The sequence below is a fragment of the Ranitomeya variabilis genome, chromosome 2 (genome assembly GCF_051348905.1).
Source record: "Ranitomeya variabilis isolate aRanVar5 chromosome 2, aRanVar5.hap1, whole genome shotgun sequence".
Classification (NCBI taxonomy): domain Eukaryota; kingdom Metazoa; phylum Chordata; class Amphibia; order Anura; family Dendrobatidae; genus Ranitomeya; species Ranitomeya variabilis.
In genome coordinates, this window is record NC_135233.1 from 350,411,383 (window position 1) to 350,436,581 (window position 25,199).

The 25,199-nt window shown below is 42.7% G+C and overlaps 1 protein-coding gene across 2 annotated transcripts in view; it reads right to left on the minus strand.

The window, feature by feature from the left end:
* Positions 1-25,199, minus strand: part of LTBP4 (latent transforming growth factor beta binding protein 4) — a 273,052-nt gene that overhangs the window by 49,025 nt on the left and 198,828 nt on the right. For both annotated transcript variants that reach the window (XM_077285558.1, XM_077285559.1), the window contains exons 8-14: positions 21,542-21,644; positions 12,583-12,657; positions 12,286-12,408; positions 11,919-12,083; positions 11,659-11,826; positions 10,490-10,675; positions 9,972-10,097 (exon numbers count right to left, since the gene is read on the minus strand). In XM_077285558.1, the coding sequence (XP_077141673.1) occupies positions 9,972-10,097; positions 10,490-10,675; positions 11,659-11,826; positions 11,919-12,083; positions 12,286-12,408; positions 12,583-12,657; positions 21,542-21,644 (946 nt within the window). The remainder of the gene's footprint in view (positions 1-9,971; positions 10,098-10,489; positions 10,676-11,658; positions 11,827-11,918; positions 12,084-12,285; positions 12,409-12,582; positions 12,658-21,541; positions 21,645-25,199) is intronic.

Genomic DNA, 25,199 nt, shown 5'->3' on the forward strand with positions numbered 1-25,199 from the left:
CATTGAGCCAAGACTTCACTCTGCACATGCGCTGCCGCCGGCGTCATTTTATTGCACATGCACAAGAACAGCGCCAACGCAAATTTTTAAACAGGAAGTAGGTCGTTCACAAAACAGTGAGTTGTCATACAGACACCAGAGGCAGGCAGAAAGGCCGGGTCATGACCCGAAGACCCTACCCACCGCTCCACTCCTGTGTTCCTAAATTTGAACAATCATAAAATGGATTTCTTCACTAAAGGTATCAATTCAATCTGTATAACAGCGCCATTATGGCGACACCTTAACATCGCTAAAAGTTGCTGACGGGCTTATTGTAAGTTGGCCATACACATTAGTTGTACAGTATATTTCTGAGGAAACCAGCTGACCATCTAGTGTGTATGAAGGCCTCCTAAATTTCTCCTGACCTTGAAGGAGATAAGGATTAGGCAGTTGGATTTCAACATGCCTGATCCTATTGTTCCTGGGGCTGAGACAGTGGCTTACTCCTCTCTACCTACTGAGAACACATGAATGTTCGGCTGAACTGTCCTTGGCTAGTAAACGGTGACTTGAAGCATTGGATCCTTCTTTATTGATGGGACAACCTCTTTCCAAGGGTGAAAAATCTTAAAGCACTGCTTGGATCTTGGGCAAAATTCCCCAGCTCCCTCTCATCTTCATTACTATTCCCATCTCGTCATCAACCTCATTTGATAAACGACAAACTTCCTGAATTCCACAAATATCAAATATGGTCCTAGAGGCCAAGGTTTTGTTTCTGACGAAGGCAGCATGCCGAAACGCGTGTTAGGGAGGATGCCATCCAGGTGCCAGGGATCTTTATTGCCACTGTAAGTCACTTTCTACTTAGGTTTTAATTTCACAATTTATTACTATTATTTCAGTGTGCATTTATACACACCTTACTCGGTGCTCAATTAATAAATGATTGTGTTTTCACATTACAATATACAGGACTTTATGGTCGATTTTTCTGTGGTTCCCGCTTTTTGTTTTTCCAAATTCCCGACTGTCCACTTATCAGTACTTTGGTCCGGCTTCTTGGTCGCAAGGCTATTACTCTATATTCATTTATTCATCTTATTTTAATTTCACAAATAATTTTGCAGATTTCCTTGCCACCTTTAAGCATTTCCTTTGATATATTTTATTCTAGGTAATGAGTGGAGGACAGAGGAGCCTCTTAAAGAAGAAGTTACTGGTCTGTGAGAGCCAGAAATCTTGCATGTTTTTAGGTGACCAAATACTTATACAAATCTTACCAAATCAGACAAGGTGATTTTCTGGATTTGTTTTCTCATTTTGACTCTCATAGTTGTGGTCTACCTATGATGTCGATTACAGGCCTCTCTCATCTTTTTAAGTGGGAGAACTTGCACAATTGGTCGCTGATTAAATACTTTTTTCCCCACTGTAAATCTTCATAGTTCAGCACCAGACATCTTGGAGAATTGTAGCTTCCAGCCCTTTTTTTGTTTCCAGCAGGACTGTACCCAGTGCACAAACCAAGGTCCATGGTTGGAGGAGTTTGGGGTGGAAGAACATAGCCCAGACCCCAACCTCATCAAACACCATGGGATGAACTAGAACTGAGATTATGAGCTTGGCCTCTCCCCAACATCAGCGTTTGACCCCACAAATGCTCTTCTGGTTGAAGGGACAAAAATTTGCACAGACACCTCCAAAATCATGTAAAAAAAAACCTTTAGAGAAGAGCGGGAGCTGTTATATCTGCAAAGCAGAAAACAACTCCATATTAATTCCTATGGATTTAGACCACAATATCATAAAAGCTCCTGTAGTGTAATTCTAGGTGTCCCAGTACTTTTGTCCATATTATGTACTGTATATTACACAATTTTCTTCCTGAAGATTTTCAAACTTTGACAAGCCTGTATTTCTTTATGATTTCTGTTTCCAATATCTGACGTCTGATTATGCTCTACTGATTATGCTCTAGTTGGTCCCATATTACGAAGCTTTTGTATGGTATACTTCACTAGTTTCCAATATTTGTCTCTCTGGCATATTTTCCGACAGCCTGTGGCATCACTGATACAGGTAATAGTGAACTGGAAGGAAGGATCACTTCTGACTCTTTCTCTAATTTTGAGGACTTGGTTTAAACAGGTCAAAACTGCAAAATGGATCTTTTCTTACAGAAACCCATAGAGGAAGTAGAACCATATTGAACATATAAACAATCACAGTAACAATTGTTTTAGCTTTATAATCTCCTTATAAACTCAACACTTGAGGAAAGGATTGAGAAACTTTGAGAAAAGGCGTCATCATCATGAACACCAGACTTCCAGGCTACAGATGTGGCATAACATTCTTTTGTGAATCGCCGCCAACTATATAGTTTGTTCTTTTTTTTTTTCTTCACTTGATTAATGTTTTGCATTTTTACAGCCAGTTAATTGGAAAGAAGAAACTATGAGAATGCATTTCCTGGAATTTCTGAACATATTCGTTCCAAATACAAAGTTGTTAATAAGCCATGTAATGGAGCTCTGATTGCTCAACAGAAACCAATGCCAATGACTCCATTGCCAAAACTTGCTAAACGTCATCGCGCATTAAAGGCTAATTCCATGTGAAAGCTAAAACCTTAATTGTTGGTGGAAATAAGGAACATCCATAAAAACAAATGTTCTTCATCTTGGTATTTGAGTTTATCTCAGCTAATTCTTACCCAAACTGAACCTTTCAGATTTGTGTGTAATTGGCTTTTCACAGAGATGTGTTATCTAATGATGGACACATAATCCGGGATCCACATAACTCCTCCATGCAGATAGAACAGCCAAATGAGCAGGTGTGGTAGAAGTTATGAAGACGGGCCGTCCAAGGTTTTTTGGGGGGATTTATGCATTGGTTGGCTCACCACACAATTGTGAATATTATTGCACCTGCTCATGACTTTTCCTAAGGCTTAGTTCACATCTGTGTCGGAGGCTCCATCTCCAAAAAAGATTCCATTGTTTTTGACTGGGAGAATAGTAGTTCTATTTTTTTTTTCTGGTTAAAATAAGAAACACCGTGGCTCAAATTGGTTATCGAGGACTAGGTGGCCTATGCTTAGGATATGTCATCAGTTTCATATCGGTAGAGGATCACCACCTGGAATGTCCACTTTCAGCTATTTGCTAGTCCAATGGTGGCCAGAAGAAAACAGTGTATAGACCTGAGACACCACAGCTCTGTCCATTTTTGAGTAATAAAGCGTAGCCACCATTGATGTCAATATGATCTGATCTGCCGTACCGAAGAATGACCACTGCATAATGAACCGAGGTGTGATGTGCTGGCTCCATATGATGCTTACTTCCGGCTGTCATGGGACCTGCAATCAGTTGATTAGTGGGGGTGCCAGGTCTCTAACCGATCTAATATAAATGACCAATTCTAAGGATAGACCATCAATATCTCAGTCATGGCCAAACTTTTTAACCTGAGGGATTCTAGGGTCCATTGGTGTCTACTGTGCAACCACTGATGAAATCAGAATGCAGATGTGAGCAAAGCCTAAAGCAAAAACTCACAATAACACATAGGTGCTCTACATGATTTCCAGTGACAGGATGCCAGCTAGTGGTAAAGGGGTTAACCGTATTGGCCTATTAGGGCTTCTTGATTTAAGAGATGAGGTATTCTTGGGATCCCCACTTTAGCTAATAATATTGGCTCTTGTTCTGGTAGTCCATCTATGCATTACATTGGCGGCCATTCAATGGAATGGCTAGCATGTAATACTACATTTCTCCTGTAGTGGCCACTGTAGGGAAACTATATGGCCGTATAATTCTCCCCAGCAATAGAAGGTTGATGTGCGTCGATCAGACAATCACTAGGCTAGCTTCAGTTGTAAAAACATTCGTCTTAATGAGACATCTCTAGTTTTAACAAAGATTTAACCTTCCTTTTTTCCCATGTAAAGTTAGTTATATAGCCCCTTAACGACCGCCGATACGCCTTTTAACGGCGGCAGTTAAGGGCACTTAAACCACAGCGCCGTTAACGGCGCTGTAGAAAAAGTGAATAGCGCCCCCCAGAGTCGGATGTTCTCTGGGGTCTCGGTTACCGGGGGTAGCCGAGACCCCAGAGAACATGATTCAGGTTTTTTTTTTACCGACCCCCGGGTTGCGATCGCTGGTATTTAACCGTTTACCGGCGGTCGCAAAAAAACAAACAAACGCGATTTCCCATTTAATTTCTCTGTCCTCTGATGTGATCGCACATCAGAGGACAGAGAAATGGGGTCCCCGATCGCCCCCCAATACTCACCTGTCTCCCCCGGTGCTCCTCGTGGCTCCCGATGGGCACCGCCATCTTGTTCCGGCCAAAAAATGGCGGGCGCATGTGTAGAGTGCCCGCCTGCCGGCACCCGGAAGATCTTTGGGGTCTCGGCTGCCGGGGGTAGCCGAGACCCCAAAGAACATGATCGGGGTCGGTATTATCGACCCCTGTTTTGCGATCGCCGGTAATTAACTGTTTACCGGCGACCGCAAAAAAAAAAAAAGCGATGTGTAATTCTGTGTCCTCTGATGTGATCGCACATCAGAGGACACAGAAATAGGGGGATTCGGGGACCCTGTTATACTTACCGGTGTCCCTGGGTCCTCCTGCATCCCCTCCTGCCCGCTGGCTTCTTTATCCGCAAAGAAAATGGCGGGCGCATGCGCAGTGCGCCCACCATGATCTGCCGGCCGGCAGCTAGAGGAGTTGGGGCTAAAATTAGGGTTAGGGTTAGAGTTGTGGCTAAAATTAGGGTTAGGGTTGGGGCTAAATTTAGGGTTAGGGTTGGGGCTAAATTTAGGGTTGGGGCTAAATTTAGGGTTAGGGTTGGGGCTAAAGTTAGGGTTAGGGTTAGAGTTGGGGCTAAAGTTAGGGTTAGGGTTGGGGCTAAATTTAGGGTTAGAGCTAGAGTTAGGGTTGGGGCTAAAGTTAGGGTTAGGGTTGGGGCTAAAGTTAGGGTTAGATGTTGGGATTAGGGTTTGGATTAGGGTTGGCATTAGGGTTACATTTGGGATTAGGGTTAGGTTTGGGATTAGGGTTAAGGTTAGGGTTGGGATTAGGGTTAGGGGTGTATTGGGATTAGGGTTAGGTTTGAGGTTAGGGTTGAGATTAGGATTAGGGGTGTGTTGGATTTAGGGTTCTGATTAGGGTTATGGTTAGGGTTGGGATTAGGGTTGTTTTGGGGTTAGGGTTGTGATTATCGTTAGGGTTGTGATTAGGATTATGGATCGGGTTGGGATTAGGGTTAGGGGTGTGTTGGGGTTAGGGTTGGAGTTACAATTGGGGGGTTTCCACTGTTTAGGTACATCAGGGGGTCTCCAAACGCTACAGCCAATTTTGCGCTCAAAAAGTCAAATGGTGCTCCCTCCCTTCTGAGCTCTGCCGTGCGCCCAAACAGTGGTTTACCCCCGCATATGGGGCATCAGCGTACTCGGGATAAATTGGACAACAACTTTTGGGGTCCAATTTCTCCTGTTACCCTTGTGAAAATAAAAAAAACTTGGGGGCTAAAAAATCTTTTTTTGTGGAAAAAAAAATATTTTTTATTTTCAGCACTTGGGCAGTCAAAGTTCTCACCACACATCTAGATAAGGTCCTTGCGGGGTCTAGTTTCCAAAATGGGGTCACTTGTGGGGGGTTTCTACTGTTTAGGTACATCAGGGGCTCTGCAAACGCAACATAACGCCCGCAGACCATTCTATCAAAGTCTGCATTCCAAAACGGCACTCCTTCCCTTCCGAGCTCTGCCATGCGCCCAAACAGTGGTTTACCCCCACATTTGGGGTATCAGCCTACTCAGCATAAATTGCACAATAAATTTTGGGGTCCAATTTCTCCTGTTACCCTTGTGAAAGTAAAAATTTGGGGGTGAAAAGATCATTTTTGTGGAAAAAAATATGATTTTTATTTTCATGGCTCTACATTATAAACTTGTGTGAAGCAGTTAGGGGTTCATAGTGCTCACCACACATCTAGATAAGCTCTTTGGGGGGTCTAGTTTCCAAAATGGGGTCACTTGTGGGGGGTTTCTACTGTTTAGGTACATCAGGAGCTCTGCAAATACAACATGACGCCCGCAGACCATCCCATCAAAGTCGTCTGCATTCCAAGCGGCGCTCCATCCCTTCCGAGCCCCGATTGGTGCCCAAACAGTGCCCCCCCCCCCCCCCACATATGGGGTATCATCGTACTCAGGACAAACTGGTCAACAGATTTTGTGGTCCAATGTCTCCTTTTACCCTTGAGAAAATAAAAAATTGCAGGCTAAAAATCATTTTTGAGGAAAAAAAAGATTTTTTATTTTCACGGCTCTACTTTATAAATTTCTGTGAAGCACTTGGGGGTTTAAAGTGCTCACCACACATCTAGATAAGTTCCTTAAGGGTACTGTCACACTCTGCAACTTTCCAACGATCACGACCAGCGATACGACCTGGCCGTGATCGTTGGAAAGTCGTTGTGTGGTCGCTGGAGAGCTGTCACACAGACCGCTCTCCAGCGACCAACGATGCCGAGGTCCCCGGGTAACCAGGGTAAACATCGGGTTACTAAGCGCAGGGCCGCGCTTAGTAACCCGATGTTTACCCTGGTTACCATCGTAAAAGTAAAAAAAACCAAACAGTACATACTCACATTCCGGTGTCCGTCAGGTCCCTTGCCGTCTGCTTCCCGCTCTGACTGAGTGCCGCCGTCAAGTGAAAGCAGATCACAGCGGTGACGTCACCGCTGTGCTCTGCTCTTACTTTCCGGCCGGCAGTCAGTCAGAGCGGGAAGCAGACTGCAAGGGACCTGACGGACACCGGAATGTGAGTATGTACTGTTTGTTTGTTTTTTTACTCTTACGATGGTAACCAGGGTAAACATCAGGTTACTAAGCGCGGCCCTGCGCTTAGTAACCCGATGTTTACCCTGGTTACAAGCGAACGCATCGTTGGATCGGTGTCACACACATACCGTCGTAGCGACCAAAGTGCCACTGTGAGACCGTACCCTAAGGGGTCTAGTTTACAAAATGGGGTCACTTGTGGGGGATTTCTACTGTTTAGGCACATCAGGGGCTCTCCAAACGCGACATGGTGTCCGATCTCAATTCCAGCCAATTTTACATTGAAAAAGTAAAACGGCACTCCTTCTCTTCCAAGCTCTGCAGTGCGCCCAAACAGTGGTTTACCCCCACATATGGGGTATCGACGTACTCAGGAGAAATTGCACAACACACACAACAACTTTTGTGGTCTAATTTCTCCTGTTACCCTTGTGAAAATAAGAATTTGTGGGCGAAAAGATCATTTTTGTAGAAAAAATGTGATTTTTTTATTTTCACGGCTCTACGTTATAAACTTCTGTGAAGCACCTGGGAGTTTAAAGTGCTCACCACACATCTAGTTAAGTTCCTTAAGGGGTCTAGTTTCCAAAATGGTGTTGCAGTGCCCCAAAGTCCTGGTCGTTGCAGTACTGATGCTCCGCCGCTAAGGGGAGTGATGGTACGTCCGATGGCACTTAAGGAGTTCACCTGACCAGGTATCACAGTCACCCTTTACACTTCACATTCTGGCCACCAGGGGGAGCAAAGGGTTCTATGTATTAGGCCACTCCTCACAATCTGGTAAAACTGGGGGCTGGATAGAAAGTTAGTCAGAAGCTGACTGGGTTGGATCCAGGCAACATCCTGTGGCAGAGGGTGTTGCAGGGGAAGATTCAGGGGGGTCCCTGTCAAGGGTGGGATCCTAGTGAACAGAACAGAATGTTACGGAGCCGCGCCTGCACTCGAATGCGGTGGCATCCTAAGAAAGGAAACGAAGCGAGGTTTATCGTGGAGAAGTGAGAAACGAGATCGCAGCAAAAAGGAGATAAAGCCAGTAGGAGTCGTGCCGTAAGATCCAGGCAACATCCTACTGAAGCGCGTAGCCGGTGGCCGGAACGCCGAGGAAGTATTAGGCTCCAAGCAATACTTCAAACAGCGGCAGGACAGTTAATTTTAGGTTGGCTGTCTCACCTAAAACACCTAAGCAGACATAGGGGGCAATTGTGGGAGAGGGGCGACGCTAGGGCCTTGGAAGAACTCCAGGCCTACCCGTCATACGGGTGCGTCCTATCCATATCATCTGGGGGACGGAGAAGAACATCAGAACAGATACGAGTTGTGAGAGAAGAACATCAGAAACAGACACAACAGTTGTGAGGACTATCCCGTGGTGCTCAGCAGGGAGGTACTACAACACATAGGCGCTAGAAGGTAGGCACTGATTTAGGCACTGATTTCCACCTGCAAAGGGAACTCTGGAGGTGCCTTCGGACCGTCCGGTCTCAGCCAGCCCTGTTAGCAGTGCTCTGGATTGCGGATCCTGAAGCCTTCAGTAAAGAGGTAAAGAGACTGCAACCCTGTGTCCTCGTTATTCATCGCGCCTTGCACCACGCACCACCATCACACCTTTAATTGGACGCCCCTTAGCAGGGTCACGGACTGGGTCTAGCCACCGTGACAACCCCAGGACCGAGACAGAGAGGCCCGGTACCGAGTATCCCGCTGCCCTGCGTCTGGGGGCGCTCCACTGTCACTTGTGGGGGGTTTCCGCTGTTTAGGCACATCAGGGGCTCTCCAAACGCGACATGGCGTCCGATCTCAATTCCAGCCAATTCTACATTGAAAAAGTAAAACGGCACTCCTTCTCTTCCAAGCTCTGCGGTGCGCCCAAACAGTGGTTTACCCCCACATATGGGGTACCCACATACTCAGGAGAAATTGCACAACAACTTTTGTGGTCTAATTTCTCCTGTTACCCTTGTGAAAATAAGAATTTGTGGGCGAAAAGATCATTTTTGTGTAAACAAATGCGATTTTTTATTTTCACGGCTCTACTTTATAAACTTCTGTGAAGCACTTTGGGGCTCAAAGTGCTCACCACACATCTAGATAAGTTCCTTAAGGGGTCTAGTTTCCAAAGTGGTGTCACTTGTGGGGGGTTTCCACTGTTTAAGCACATCAGGGGCTCTCCAAACGCAACATGGCGTCCGATCTCAATTCCAGCCAATTCTACATTGAAAAAGTAAAACGGTGCTCCTTCTCTTCCAAGCTCTGCGGTGCACCCAAACAGTGGTTTACCCCCTCATATGGGGTATCGGCGTATTCAGGAGAAATTGCACAACAACATTTATGGTTAAATTTCTGTTTTTACATTTGTGAAAATAAAAAAAAATGGTTCTGAAGTAAATTGTCTGCAAAAAAAAGTTAAATGTTCAATTTTTCCTTCCACATTGTTTCAGTTCCTGTGAAGCACGTAAAGGGTTAATAAACTTCTTGAATGTGGTTTTGAGCGCCTTGAGGGGTGCAGTTTTTAGAATGGTGTCACACTTGGTTATTTTCTATCATATAGACCCCTCAAAATGACTTCAGATGTGGTCCCTAAAAAAAAATGGTGTTGTAAAAATTAGAAATTGCTGGTCAACTTTTAACCCTTATAACTCCCTGACAAAAAAAATTTTGTTTCCAAAATTGTGCTGATGTAAAGTAGACATGTGGGAAATGTTATTTATTAACTATTTTTTGTGACATATCTCTCTGATTTAAGGGCATAAAAATACAAAGTTTGAAAGTTGCAAAATTTTAAAAATTTTCGCCATATTTCCATTTTTTTCATATATAATCGCAAGTAATATCGAAGAAATGTTACCACTAACATGAAGTACAATATGTCACGAAAAAACAATCTCAGAATCAGCAGGATCTGATAAAGCGTTCCAGAGTTATAACCTCATAAAGTGACAGTGGTCAGAATTGTAAAAATTGGCTCGGTCGTTAAGTACCAAATTGGCTCTGTCACTAAGGGGATAGATAACACTTACTTGTTGTCGCTAGGAAGTATTATTATGCCACCTTATTTATTGCTAGGTGCACAAAACTGTATGAGATATCTTTCAAATAGCAGAAATAATTAATTTCTCACCTATACAATGGGTGCCTTGTGTACTCAACCAGTAGCCATTGTTGCACACACAGGTGTAACTGCCGGGACGCGGCTGACAACGACCAGGACCGCAGATTTGTGGATTCAGTTCACACAAGTTGACTTCTGCAAAAGAAAAAGATAGAAACTTGCTTAGATAAAATATTGACTGCCATGTTGGCAATGCCATCAATATGTTACGTGTATATCATATATTTTTACTTTTTCACACTGTAAGGGGTAGTCCAAAATTATCACATCAAAATCATAGAAATCCCCCTTAATGACTAATCACGAATGTAAAAGATAGTGAAGCGGTCGGTATGTGGCACAGAGATTACTGTCTTCACATTTTTACAACAGGACTAGTATTGTGCCGCGAGTGCTGCTCATGGTCGTGAGAGTTGGCTAATGAGGTAGACATTATTAATTCCAGACAAGAGGCAGCTCGCCGAATAACCTGTCATTGTTAATAAAAAAAGGGATAGCGTACCATCCACTTCCATAATCTTCCTTACCCTGAGGGGGAGACTCCACTTCAGTCTCTATACGTTCCACCAGAGATGGTGACCTGGTGGGAAAAAGCCTTTGTATAACAGAAGGGGACCTGTTAATTTGGATTTGCGTCCTATCAGGGCTCTGTGGTGGAATATAAGCCCGGGTCTGATCACTCTCTGGTTTTCTCTCCTCCGCAATGAAACGGCCTGAAAATATAAACCAGATGAAGTCTAATTTAATGCTGACATATTCTACATAGCCTTACATAGGTAGAAGTCTCATCAGTCCCTATCTCCAGTGAAGACCACAATCTCATTTCCTTGTCTTAGATTATAGGATCAGTTCCAAAGGAAGATATTTAACGATATCCTTGCCAATGACGATGAGGTCATATGTCATGGTACCTCTGTAACACTGCTGTGATGCTTAGTATGTGGAGGTTTATGGACATGGATGTCCAATATCATTTGCTACACCTATTGCAACACCACTGATAAGGATGCGTCAAGCCTTTCGTTGGCTGGGGCAAAATGTGAAATTATGTATTCCCCCATGAACAAATTGTAGAAGATAGAGTACAGAAATTAACTGGTTATCTACCGAAATGCTGCCCACCACCCAATTAGCAAGGCTACCCACTGAGCTTCTTTTCTCACCTCATGGATAGTGCAGCCCCTAGCCACTACTCATGTACTAAATATAATTTTTGGGAAATTGAAATAATCTTCAGAACATATTGGGTATTAGGCAACATTGGCTGGTTGACTTTGAGGATTGAAAACTGTGGGAATAAAGAAAAAGTCGATCTCTAAGACATCCAACATTTACAGGACCATGATGTCTGGACCAGCCGCTGGTCTTCTGATCCAAACTCAACAACATCACTTACGTCTATGAAGCTGTCAAGTTTGAGTCAGGAGAACCAAGGCTGGTTCAGACATTGTGGAGAACCAAGGCTGGTCCAGACATTGTGAGGAACCAAGGCTGGTCCAGACATTGTGGTCCGAACATAGACGGTCATTGTCAGAAGTGTGAATCCGATCTACAAAATGGCATCCTCTTCTACCGAATAAGCGGGTACATGAACCCGGTCCACCACCAATGCAGATACCTGACATAGTACAATGACATAGTTCATGATGGGGAATTTAGATGTCATAAATATCAGAAGATACGACTGATCTCTTACTGGTAACAGGTTTCGGTGGTGGTACAGGAGTGGTTAGTGTCAGAATTCTGGATCCAGGCTGTCGTAGGACAGGAACACGATCTTGTCCAACAAAGCGATGGTTAATTTTCAAGTCTGAAGCTGAGTAATGGTAACCTGGACCAGCAGGGCATGTGTCTTTAAATCCCTCTGCAACATGAAATAATAAAGTTATATTATGTATTGATTAAAAACTATTCACAGTTGGAGCAGGACTGAAAACTTGACTGACGGCTTCCTACCTGTGCCAAAAGGAGGACAACTTTCACATCCTTTGCCCCAAGCTTTTCCCACGCGACTGCAACAACAAATCTGTTTGGTGATATTCCTAAGGATAGGAAGGGAGCACCCGCCATCCCGTAAGACCCTAAAACATGGACCTTTGGCTTCTGAAATCACATGATGAGCTGAGGAGAAAGACACAATGGTTATATATATATATATATATATATATATATATATATATATATATATATATATATATATATATTTTAGAGTGGGCCCATATAAAATGCAGACATGACCATTCAATTTTTACTTTCTTCTACTATAAATAATAAAAATGCATACAACAAAATTAGGATATAAGTCAAGAAAGGCTGAACTCACATATACAGCTGCTCCTTGAGGAATCGAGGAGATATCCTTCTTTGCACAAGCAGGAAAAGCTCCCTCTAGTGTTGGTGCAGTCACCATTCTGACACAATGATGGATCCTTGCACTCGTCTACATCTGCAAAGTAAGACGGTAAAAGAACTGGATGGGTACAAGAAAATAAAAAAGTTTCTAATGCACAAGACCCCACATCACAGGAAACGTGATGCCAAGAAAAATGTACTACTCTTTCCTATTTCAGGGTTGCTTGACCCTCAAGCTAGTTGATCCATCACTTATTGATCAACTTACCTACACATGTTCCATTGATTCTTTCAAAACCCTTAGGACAAGGTGATTGTGAAAGACTCCCCGACGTGGACTCTCCTGTGGAGAAAAAACATGTAGATGTGGCTATATGAAACGTATTTAAGACCAATGAAGTCTTCCTGGTCTCCTTAGCAGTTAGAATTCAGATATTTATGCTTCTAGAAAAACAGAATCAGCAGGGCCCATGACCAGAAAGGGTCCATAACTCTTCAGTGGTAAGACAGTAATCAATTTGACTGTATAATAGCGACTATAAAGTGTTTAAAGGGGACCTGTCACTTGTCATAAATATGTAATTCTTTTACCTAATGTAAATGCCACTGTTCTCCTGAATCTGGCACTATTTTTCTTTTGTTCCTGTGTGGCTCCGTTCCTGAGATATGGCCTTCTATCTCCTGTATGTAAATCTAGTTTTTTTTTTAAAAGCACAACTGGGTTTAAGAACACTCCCACAGAGAGGAGCTAAGAACCACGCCCACTGGGTTAAAAAGATGAGACTTATATAAAGGAAAGAGAGGCTATAACTCAGGAAAGGAAAGGCGCAGGAACAAAAGAAAAACAATGCCAGATTCAGGAGAAAAGCGGCATTTACACCAGGTAATAAATACACATTTATGGCAAGTGACAGGTTCTCTTTAAGGGGTCCATAATCTTTACCACGTGGGGGCCTAAACTTCTCTGACTCTGTTCCTGGTTGGCTGAAAATGAATATGACTTCTTTTACAATTTTTCTTTTCACTGAAAAAGGAAACTGATGTTCAGGATTTATCTGGACAAGAATATTGATGATGCATCCTTAAAATAAACCATTAATGCATTTGTGGGGGTCTTCCTGCCAAACTGCTTAATGAGCTGCATTACCCAACATAACCACTACAAAGTGTATGGCACTGTGGCTCTGGCACCAGAGATCTGATTGATGGGGGTGCTGGCAGTGGAACTCCCACCAATCTGATATTAATGGTCTATCCTAAGGAAAGGAGTGAGGACACATCCTGTTCCATATATTTCTGTGAGCTACAATTACATACTGTCATGAACAGCCAGGACATATCTCAACACAAGTGCATATATTAGACAGTTGTATATTTTATAGTAGCTGAGCCAGACAAAGACGTCTGGGGCGGGGGATGGGATTATTTATTTAACATATACTTTTCTAAGTGATGGACAGGAGACACAGCTTGAAATTCAGTGTCTGTGACTTTTAGAATTACTTGCAATGTAGCCCTATGCTTAGTGGTGATATCCTAAGGCTCACCTTTAAGGGGAACCTGTCGGCATGGTTTTCATATGGAAGTAGTGGTATAGCTGTGTTGGTGCTTGTCCACCAGTAAAAGTGATATTTTATTTATAGAGATCACATGTGTCAGTCACGAGAAATCTAATGTAGAAACCATATGCAAATTAGGCTGTATGTGCACTGGGGGCGTGTCAATGCACTTAGAAGATGCAGTCTGATTGCACTTCCGGCCTGATTTGCATATGGCTTCTACTCTTGTTTCACTTGGGATATCTGAAAAGAAAAATATTTTTAATGGGAGACAAGTGATCTTTTGTTCACATATTTCCACAAGAAAAATACAAGGCTGCCTCTTAGATTTCTACCACTGCAGTGTGCGGACTAGAACCAAAACAGGATTAGTCTCATTGTCATCGAATGATTCTGATTCTCAACATTTAATTGTCAAATAGAGAACATTAGGTGAATTATTTTCACCTATATAGACAAAAATCTGCCCTAAAATTTTGCATTGCACGTGATTAGGGTTGCACAAGCCCCATTAGCGTACAGATTGTCATTGGATTATCATTTGACACTAATTTAGGTGTGAAATCCAACACACATGAACGAGGCTCAATACATTATAGATATATTTAAAGGGCCACTGTCACCCCCTCCAGCCGTTATAAACTAAAAGAGCCACCTTGTGCAGCAGTAATGCTGCATTCTAACAAGGTGGCTGTTTTAGTTTTAGGTTCAAGCATACCCCAAATAAAACGTTTTTATACTTAGCCACAATTCCTGTCTCTAGCCACGTAGGCGGCTCCTCACTCCCCAGCTTGGCCAGCTCCTCTGCCGTCACTCACATCTTCCTGCGCTTTCGGCGCCGCCCCCTCAGCGCTGTTATCGTTTTAAATCCGGCGCCTGCGCTGTGTACTGGTGTCCTGCGCAGACGCAGTAAGCTCTGGCCGTCTGATGTAATGGCAGATACCAGAGAACAAAAGACATCCACAGAACACCAGGATGGATCTGCTGCACAGCAAATAGCTGTAGGTCCTGCGATGACGTCACTGCCATGTGATTGCCCTAATCACATGGCAGTGACGTCATCGCAGGTCCTACAGCTATTTGCTGTGCAGCAGATCCATCCTGGTGTTCTGTGGATGTCTTTTGTTCTCTGGTATCAGCCATTACATCAGACGGCCAGAGCTTACTGCGTCTGCGCAGGACACCAGTACACAGCGCAGGCGCCGGATTTGAAACGATAACAGCGCTGAGGGGGCGGCGCCGAAAGCCACTGAAGATGTGAGTGACGGCAGAGGAGCTGGCCAAGCTGGGGAGTGAGGAGCCGCCTACGTGGCTAGAGACAGGAATTGTGGCTAAGTATAAAAACGTTTTATTTGGGGTATGCTTGAACCTAAAACTAAAACAGCCACCTTGTTAGAATGCAGCATTACTGCTGCACAAGGTGGCACTTTTAGTTTATAACGGCTGGAGGGGGGTGACAGTGGTCCTTTAAGGCATATAGCAGGAGGAATTCCTGAACTATACCGTGAAGGTATTTTTACAATTGCTATGATTTGCAATTTAGATAAACGTTCCAGTCTTTTCATTTGTGGGAGTGTTTTTTCCAGTAATATAGGCTGGATATGAGCTCTTCGAGTATCTGATCTGCTGTTCTATTTATTAGATCATATATCAGCTCAGTACTTATAACCTCTTTATGTGCTTTCCTCCCTAGTTTGTTGCCTGTTTTCTTCACCCTCTCTAAGACTGAAAATGCTTCCTTCCCTCTCCACACTGTGGAGATCTATGTACAACCCTGTCACTGCTCCTATGTCTTAGATAAGGCAGTTGGAGAGCAGAGAGCTGTCAGGAGCAGAAGCTTTCATGGATCTGTAACACTTTTGCAAAATACTTACAGATTATCTGCTGTAGGAAAATGGTAAAAAAATCATTACTTTCCCAGTAATATAGGCTGGATGTGGGTCTGGGAGAATCCAAGCTGCTACTTTCTTCATTAGCTCATATATCAACCCAGTAACTGTAACCTCTTCATGTGCATTCCTGCTTAATTTGTAGCCTCTTTTTTTCCTCTCTAAGGGCAGCTACAGACGGTCTTAGATTTTCTCATCCAAGAATTGTACAGATTATGCAAATGCAGTGCCTGAGGAAAAAATGGGACTTCTGCACTGCCTGATAGACTAACATTGGTCCAACTGCGATCACATGTTTTGTGGGATTGTACTCAGACAGCAAATACGCCCGCCTGCACCTGCCATAAGACTGCACATACTTCCTTCCCTCTCCACATTGTCGAGATCTATATACAATCCTCTCACTGCTCGACTAACCTCGAAAGAAGGCAGGTGGAGAGCAGTGAGTGGTAAGGAGCAGGAGCTCTGATGGATTTGTAACATTTTTGCAGACCACTCAGCTAGATAAAGGCCTAATAGTCACTCTGCTGCAGTAAAATGGTAGAAAATTATTAATTAAAAATATTTAGTAAGTTGCTGAACTTTGTATTTAGGAAGCAGATAAACAATAAAAAAAAATCTTTAAAGTCGGGATCAGAGATAGATAAATAGATAATAGATAGATAATAGATAGATAGATAATAGATAGATAGATAGATTGATAATAGATAGATAGATAGATAGAACAAAATAGGAAAGAAGAGCAGCACATTTAGCACATAAAGAGTCCGGGTGCAAAGAGAACTCCCACAGGCATATACCAAACCTTGAATGCAGTAGTCCAAAAATCAGGAGCAGCACACCGCTATTTGTGAATACGGAGCGGTTTTATTTCGCCCATGATGGCGACGTTTCGGTTCAATTTTGCGAACTTGAGAAAGGTTCGCTATATTGAACCGAAATGTCTCCATCATGGGCTAAATAAAACCGCTCCGTATTCACAAATAGTGGTGTGCTGCTCCTGTTTTTTGGACTACTAGATAGATAGATAGATAATAGATAGAAGGATAGATAATAGATAGATAGATAGATAGATAACACAGGTCAACAAAAAAAAAATTTTTTTCTGGTGTCCAAAATATTTTAATGAATTTGGGGTATTTTTGGGGAGCTGATTCTGAATATGCTATCAGTTTTGCCAGATTGGCTCAAGTTTTTGAGATTTTTGGTATCTTATTTATAGCACTTGTTGGTAAATGCGACGTATCATCTCATTAATTTCTTTGGATTAGTACTTGAACTGAGCAGTTCTCAATATAGTTTTGTGTTAATTAGTGTTCTAAAAGTTTGTTCATAGCTTGATTTTTGCACTAACTTTATGTTGTTGTCTGTTTTCCAGTGAAAAGCATGAACTCATCAAGAAGAAGTTGTCTTAACGATCCAGACTCATTCTGTTACATTTGTGGTGAATACACACTGCCAAAACATAGAAGAAACATAACAGACTTCGTAAAAAAAGTGTATTTTGCCTATTTTGGGGTTATGCTTGGGGACCAAGACAAGTTTTGGGCACCACACATAGTGTGCAAAGCATGTATCGAATTATTACGAAAATGGAGCAAAGGACAAAGAAAAAGCTTCAAATTTGGTGTTCCAATGGTGTGGAGAGAGCCAAAAAATCATCATGATGACTGTTATTTCTGTGCAGTGCAAGTGCAAGGATTCAATAAGCATAAGAAACGAAAATGGGAGTAACATGGAATCTGCAAGAAGGCCTGTCCCTCATTGTGAAGATGTGCCTGTACCTGTGTTTACCATAAATAACAGTCATCATGATGATTTTTTGGCTCTCTCCACACCATTGGAACACCAAATTTGAAGCTTTTTCTTTGTCCTTTGCTCCATTTTCGTAATAATTCGATACATGCTTTGCACACTATGTGTGGTGCCCAAAACTTGTCTTGGTCCCCAAGCATAACCCCAAAATAGGCAAAATACACTTTTTTTACGAAGTCTGTTATGTTTCTTCTATGTTTTGGCAGTGTGTATTCACCACAAATGTAACAGAATGAGTCTGGATCGTTAAGACAACTTCTTCTTGATGAGTTCATGCTTTTCACTGGAAAACAGACAACAACATAAAGTTAGTGCAAAAATCAAGCTATGAACAAACTTTTAGAACACTAATTAACACAAAACTATATTGAGAACTGCTCAGTTCAAGTACTAATCCAAAGAAATTAATGAGATGATGCGTCGCATTTACCAACAAGTGCTATAAATAAGATACCAAAAATCTCAAAAACTTGAGCCAATCTGGCAAAACTGATGACATATTCAGAATCAGCACCGCAAAAATACCCTAAATTCGATGAAATATCTTTGGCACCAAAAATGCTGTTGACCAGTGTAATAGATAGAAGGATAGATAGATAGATAATAGATAGAAGGATAGATAGATGATAGATAGATAATAGATAAATAACAGATGATAGATAGATAGACAGATAGATAGATAGATAGATAATACTCCACCGCTTTTGCAGAGGTAAGCCCCACTTCATTTACAATATCACTACAACAATGAATGCCACAATCCCTATAAACAGTAGACCTTTCCTCTTGCCAAGGTTTACTAACAGCATTGCATTAGCAACATAATTTGTGACCGAGATGATAGATATTAGTCCGTGGCTTTGCCAAACTGAAGCATAACACTGGGGTCTTTTGTGCGCATTGTTGGCACGCCATCTTCGGTGGTTAAGACTTACGAGTGGAAGAACTCCCATGAACCCAATAAAGTCTTCCCTTGTTTTGTAATCACATTTATCTATCACAGATGGAGCAGATCTCTGCTGTCTGGGTAAGGACAGATGTGAGCTTGGCATCCCTCTCTCAGTGTAATGATGTGGGTGGTTTTTGGAAGATGCTAGCTCCCCCTCGAAGGATTGATTGCATGTTTTTTTCGTTTCCCCAACTCAGCAACGTCTAGCTAGAGGCAATGACTGATGGCGCTACAGTGTTATCGCACACTCTACGCCAGTTCAGCCTGTCCCTATCACTTATCGGTTCAGTACATTTTGTGTCGTTCCAGTTATTCCTTAAAATGATCACATTACAGTGCTAAGCAATCATGTTAGTAGCGGGGGTCCTGTAAGATGCAGCCACCTCTGCCTGGTGTGTAAAGGCGATGGGTAGACTTAGAAATGCAAACTGTTTCCATCACATCCATGATGTTCCCTAAGATATGCAAACATGGTGCACAGTCAGGAACATGCAGTACGAAGGTAGAACTCTGGATCACAACGAATGGCGCCACGTTTGGCCCACATTCTTTTGAACCATAAGTAGCTGTCCACCTTTGGGGACAATTTTTTTTTTCATTTGGATGCATGTATTTAGGGCTGAAAAATAAGTTTTTCAACTGGGTATCAACAAAACGTTTACACCATTTGCCTTCTATGACGTCTGTGTGCTGCACTGTCCATTACTGGCTGCAGAATGAGTTAATTCAGAAACCATCAGCGAGCTTGTGTGGATAGGTTGTAATAGTTTTATCTTTCTTTCTCTAAGCTCCTCTCAGCTGATCACAGACCACACCAAAGTTGAATGTGCAGGGAAACAAACAGCATGTAAATTCTTAATGAAACACAATTTACAAAAATTTATTTTTTTACCCAAAATACATGGATTTAAGTAAAGTAAAAAAAAATGACCACAACGGTCAACGACCCAATTAAAGGGAATATGTCACCTCCCAATACACAAATTTAAAATAAGTGCACAATCACATTGGGACTTCAGCCATCCGGGAAACACTTTTTAATCAATATGCAAGTTAGGGTTCTACACCTTTGGCGTGGTCCTTCCGCCTCCAGAATTAGCATCACACGGTCAATCCCTGTATCTTGATTGACAGCGCTTACTTGCCTGGAGCGTGTGCTGCCTGAACAGAACCTGACAGGCCACATTCACACGTTCAGTATTTTGTCAGTACCTTACATCAGTATTTGTAATCCAAAACCAGTAGTGGGTTAAAATGCAGAAGTGGTGATGTGTTTCTATTATACTTTTCCTCTACCTGTTCCACTCCTGATTTAGGATTATAAATACTGATGTAAAATAATGATAAAATACTGAACGTGGCTGTTAGGACATAGCATTTATTCTTAATTATGCCAGATGTGCAATTAGTAGACCCAGGGACACGAGCTACTGTTCATATGGGTCTGAACATTGACTCTTTTTGTTTATAGAATTGATGTTTGTGAATTGTTGAATGGCTGCTATTTAACTGTTATTTCAGCTCCTACAGTTTGTTGTGTTGCAGTCTTTGGAGGACAGGGACGCATAGTAATTGAACAATCGATGTTTCCTAATATATTCATTACCCATTGTATAAGTCAGTGTAGCTTGTTGACTTGCAAACAGTGAAGTAAAAACTATGCAGATTGATTGAATACTCGAACAATGAGAGTTGACCTCATCACACCATCCCCCTGACCTGGGCATGATGGTCTGAAGGACAGTTGTGAACTATAAAAGTGGATCTGCCTCTGTTCCCAGTGAGACTCTTCAAAACAACAGCCAAAGCACCATGGCTCCAACAAAAGGAATACAGATTTGACACTCTACAGGATGTCAGCTTAATGGACCATGGCTCCAGCTGGAGGAATTCAGATCTGATCCATTGACTATCACTGAACCCATGGAGTCGCTCGGAGTAGCCAGGGTTTGGACCATCCGTTTCACCTGGCCCCATGGTGACCTTCGGAGAAGGAAGGCTTGGACCATCCGGTCACCTGGCCCCATAGATATATTCAAAGAAGCCAGGTTGGGACAATCAGATCACCTGGCCACATACCTCAATTGACTGCCAGCTTCCTAAACTTGTCGATACCTCCTCTCTGTAGGAGCCCACCAAAAGCGGGGTGCCACTATTGGGGGTAGTCGGCCCTGGAAACCCTAAAGTCGCATCTGCTCTAATCCTGATGAGCCAGTGGAAAGGTAAGACTCTGTAATTTGCACCATCTTATGTACTTGCTATGACTGTTCTATATGTTTTTGTCTGTTGGTAGTTCAATGAAGTATTGCCACACTGTAGTATTATGCCCACGTGGAAGGAGTGCGGGCGTTCAGTGGGATGAGCCCTGGTCCACTCGGTCTTTCTAAAGACAGTTGGGCCGGCGGAGGAGAGCTCCCACTGACCCTCGTGTCTCCACAGTGGCCCTAGGAGCGGTGCGTGCACACTGACTCCTCAGCTGCTCGCTACACCGATATACCCATAGGGGCTCATTCAGACATCAGTTTTTCATGTACAAGTTCTAGCCATGCTTTTCATGGATAATACTTATACCGATTATAGTCTATAGGGCTGTTCACATGTCCGTGTACTTTTGCAGAATTAATGATCCACACAGAATAATAGACATGTCTGATCTTGATCTGAATCTCGGTCAGATCAAATTGCCAATGCAAGACAATGGGTCTGTGAAAAATAATTGGACAGCACTCCGGTACCATAAGTGTGCTTTCCGTTTGAGAAAAAGTTGAGAAACTGCCGTGTGATGTTAATTCCGATAGGGGAATGGTGCACTGAGCTCTGAATTGTGCCAACGGTGCAGCACCCTAATGTACATACAGCATTTAATGTCACTATGCCCGGCATATACACTGGGAAAAGCTCACACTATACCTACAAGATGACGGACCAAAAGAGAATAAGACATCAGACTACACGATAAGTTATATTTTATCACATGGGAGCCAAGATGTAGATCTCAGAAGAAGAAAAGCTTACCATTGAGCACAGGGCAAGGCGTGCAGTCATAGACCCCCCAGGCTACTCCAGTCCCCCGGCAGCAGGTATCCTGAGTCCGCAGGCCAGGGACAGGTGAACCACACTGGAAAGCAAGAATAAATCTGAATGAACAAAACTGACGGAAAAGCTGATGTTCTTCCATCAGAGTTAAGAAATTACATAAGTTGGGCTTAGTGTTCCCAATGGGACAGTATAAGAGTGTTCAATATGACAAATCCTCTTCAAAGAAAAGGCTGCTTGATAAGACCCCTAGAGATAGTGTAGTCATCTTTTTGGAAAACACACTTTCTCCACTAATCATAAGACTGAGAAGTCAATCATTAGCCTTGGAGAAGATGACTCCAACTAATCGGCCAAGAGCCAACCACATATACGTGTCAGAAGGCAGCATCTTGAAGAAAGGACATAGACATTAGATAAAAATCTGCTACAATGGTTCTGACAGCTTTGGCCAACTATGAAGTGAACCTGATTACTTCCAAGACTGACAGATATCTGATTGGCCTGGATGGATTCATTTCCGGACTTTCATCTGTGCTTTTTCTTGGCCTTCACAAATGAAGATAAACAGTCGTGACAGAGAACATGCCCAATATTTAATCAATGTTTTGGTGAACTTTTTTTTGTGTAGGGGCACCAAAGACTTCAAAGAATGACAGCGTCTTTTATGATCTGGCAAACAAATGTCCATCTATGTCCTACAGACCTTCTCCCTAACATCTATGGCCGGTTTGGCTCTCTGGTGTTTTACGAGATTGCATCTTTTACTATGTTCCAGATCTATGAATTTTCACAAATGTAATGAAAAGCAGATCCAGATGAGAGTTTGGGCAAGAAGCCAAAGTAATTGCACCTGCAGGGTTCTGACTGAAGCCATGTGCGAGTAACTCTTCGTTGCCTATATTTGGTGTCAGAACCGATAAGGAAAATGTTCACATTGTTACTGCTTTACAGGATTGTGTACGAGACGCTCTGGTTTCCAGTTAAGTTCGGTTTGACTGTTTTCTATTAAAGTTAATTTTTTTTCTGTGTTTTTCTCGCATTTTATCCTTTAATTATATAAATCCTGCTTTGACAAATATTTACTATTGTTTTTGTATTCTTTTTGTTTCTAAGTTCCTGTGGGGGGAAAATGCGTAAAGGAACTTTTATTTAGCGTGCCATGCAAAAGCAATTCTGCCGGATAGAGTTAGGCTTCAGTCAAATGTCAGTGATTTCTTTTTTCTCGTATAAACAACAACAAAAAAAAAATCAGTGTTTGTTAGTTTTTACCATCAGTTTTTAATCAGGTTTTTTTATATGCCAAAAATATACTGATGGAGGGATAAATGGACAGCATTTCGTATGGCACTAGTGTGCAGTCCGAGTCTACCTATAGACGAGAATGGGTGAGCTTAGTAATCTTGGACTATATTTTTAACAATGTTCCTAAGAACTAACAGGCTGATACCTGCTAACTATCTATCTGATCTGTCCGATACCGATCTTTGCTGGCACAGAGAGGTCACATACCTCTCATGCCAGAGATCTGACATCACGTTGACAAAGCAGTGGCTTATCTTCCGCTTTGTTCTGTTGATGTGCCGTGACTGATGACATCATGCTGAATGACAGCCAGGTCCCCCACTGCCTAACTACGGAAAGCTGGGTGTCATTCAGTCAGTAGAGCAGCCCAGAAGAAGAAGAGCCGCTCTCTTGACCTGGAGCAGCTGAATCACTGGCAAGAGCGGTCAGTGACCATTCTGAGCCGGCACCGCGTACAACAGGCATGTAGTTGCCTCTGTTAGCAACTACCTGCCTGATAATACTAGGTTTTCATTTTTTTACAGACATTCGATCCATAAAATAACATGGACATGTGAACAGCTACATAGACTATTATGTGTACATGCTCTATGGAAAAAAAAACCTCAGATTTGAAACACAGATTTTTGAATGAGGCCTTAGTGCTCATTTCCATATAATAGCCTTTCCATTGGTTCCCAAAGATGCCGGAGGCTAACAAATGCCACATTTAATCCTTTCTTTGGACTAATTCCCATTCATGGTCCTCGAGGTTGATAAAATAACTTTGCATGCAGGAGTAGATGCCAGACCGGTACAATTGGTGCACAACTTTGGGCATCAGTTGTGTCCAGATATCATTTGGAAACTCAGCCTCATACTTAATAGTTTAGCCATAAAATTATCATCAGTTCGTGGTCCACCGATATATACAACGCAAGAGTACTGTTTGTTAAAATGTGTTAATTTGGTTATAAGTCAACTCGACAACGACAAACCGGTATGTCTGAAGAGTGTAAGGCCTGAATTGTCAATGGTACGAGCCTAGTTGCATGTCTATCTGTAAGGGGGTGTGCAGGCGGCTGGTTTGAGCCCTGCATTCCTGTGCATTCATACCTAATAAAACTGGGCATGTTTTGTGTTTGCTGTGTGCCCTGTGTAGTTTATGATATTTGACACTGTTTAATATGATAATGGCTGACATTGTTCTGATATCTGTGTGTTAGGGACAGGAATAGGGACAGTCAGTGGCAGTGGTAGGTCAGCATTGTTAAGGGTTATGGCATTGTAGTTACAGGTTAGTGCTAAGGGGGCGCTGTAGAGTAGGAGATTAGATTGTGTTGAGAACTGGTTTCAGTCAGAGTAGTGACAGTTGAGAAAGAGGGCGGAGCCAGTGTAGTGGCAGGGAGAGTGCCTTCCTGAGGTAATTTTCAGGTAGTGGGAGGAGCTAATGCTGTGTGAGGAGAATTGTTCTAGAAGGAGTTGTGACAGAAAGCTGAACAGAGCAACAGTGTAGAGTTAAGAGAGCGAGGCAGCCTGGAGGAATCAGTGGCTAGTCTGTGGGTTACCTCCCGTGACGTCCGGGACTTACGGTCCGAACAGGAATTGCAGAGGCAACCTGAATTTTCACTCAAGATGGGGAAAGTGGATGGGGAGCACTCAGTATCAGCTAGCTGGATGGTCCAGGAAGCTGCGGGCCTGGGAGCCATGGTGCAGGAAGAAAAGCTAAGGGAGCAGACCAAGGAAAATGCAGGAGATGGATTACTCATGTATTGGGAAAATGGATGGACTGTAACTGTTATGAAGATACATGAGTTAAGTAAAGTTTTATTGAAAATGAACTCGGACTTTGAGAACATTTGTGTGTGTCTGCGACACATTGGAGCCCTGTATGCTGTGAAGGATTCTGACCCACAGGTGGGTGAAACACGTGACACACACAGCACACCACAAAATGGACATGATATTTCTGTAGCGGAGTGTCGGGGTGTGATGAGGAAGCAGCAGCAATCCCTCAGTACGGCTACCACCCTGGCCCCCGTTACAAAGACCATACAGATAACATCAATATATCAGACAGACAGACGTCAGCATGAGTGCAAAAAAATTGCATTCAACCAAATCAGCCAAAAGAAGACGTAAATTATATAGCCACATGATACTTTAAAGTTAGTCCACTTTTTGTTAGTAGTTATTCCACCTAGGAAACTAAGTAGTGTTGTAAGTTGGATGGTAAGGTTTGTATACAGTTTCTAAAGGTTTCTACCATCCTTGATGTGTATTTCATATGTAATGAGATTTGTGAATATAGTGATGAAATGTATGTATCTGGTATCTCAGATTGGACACTTCT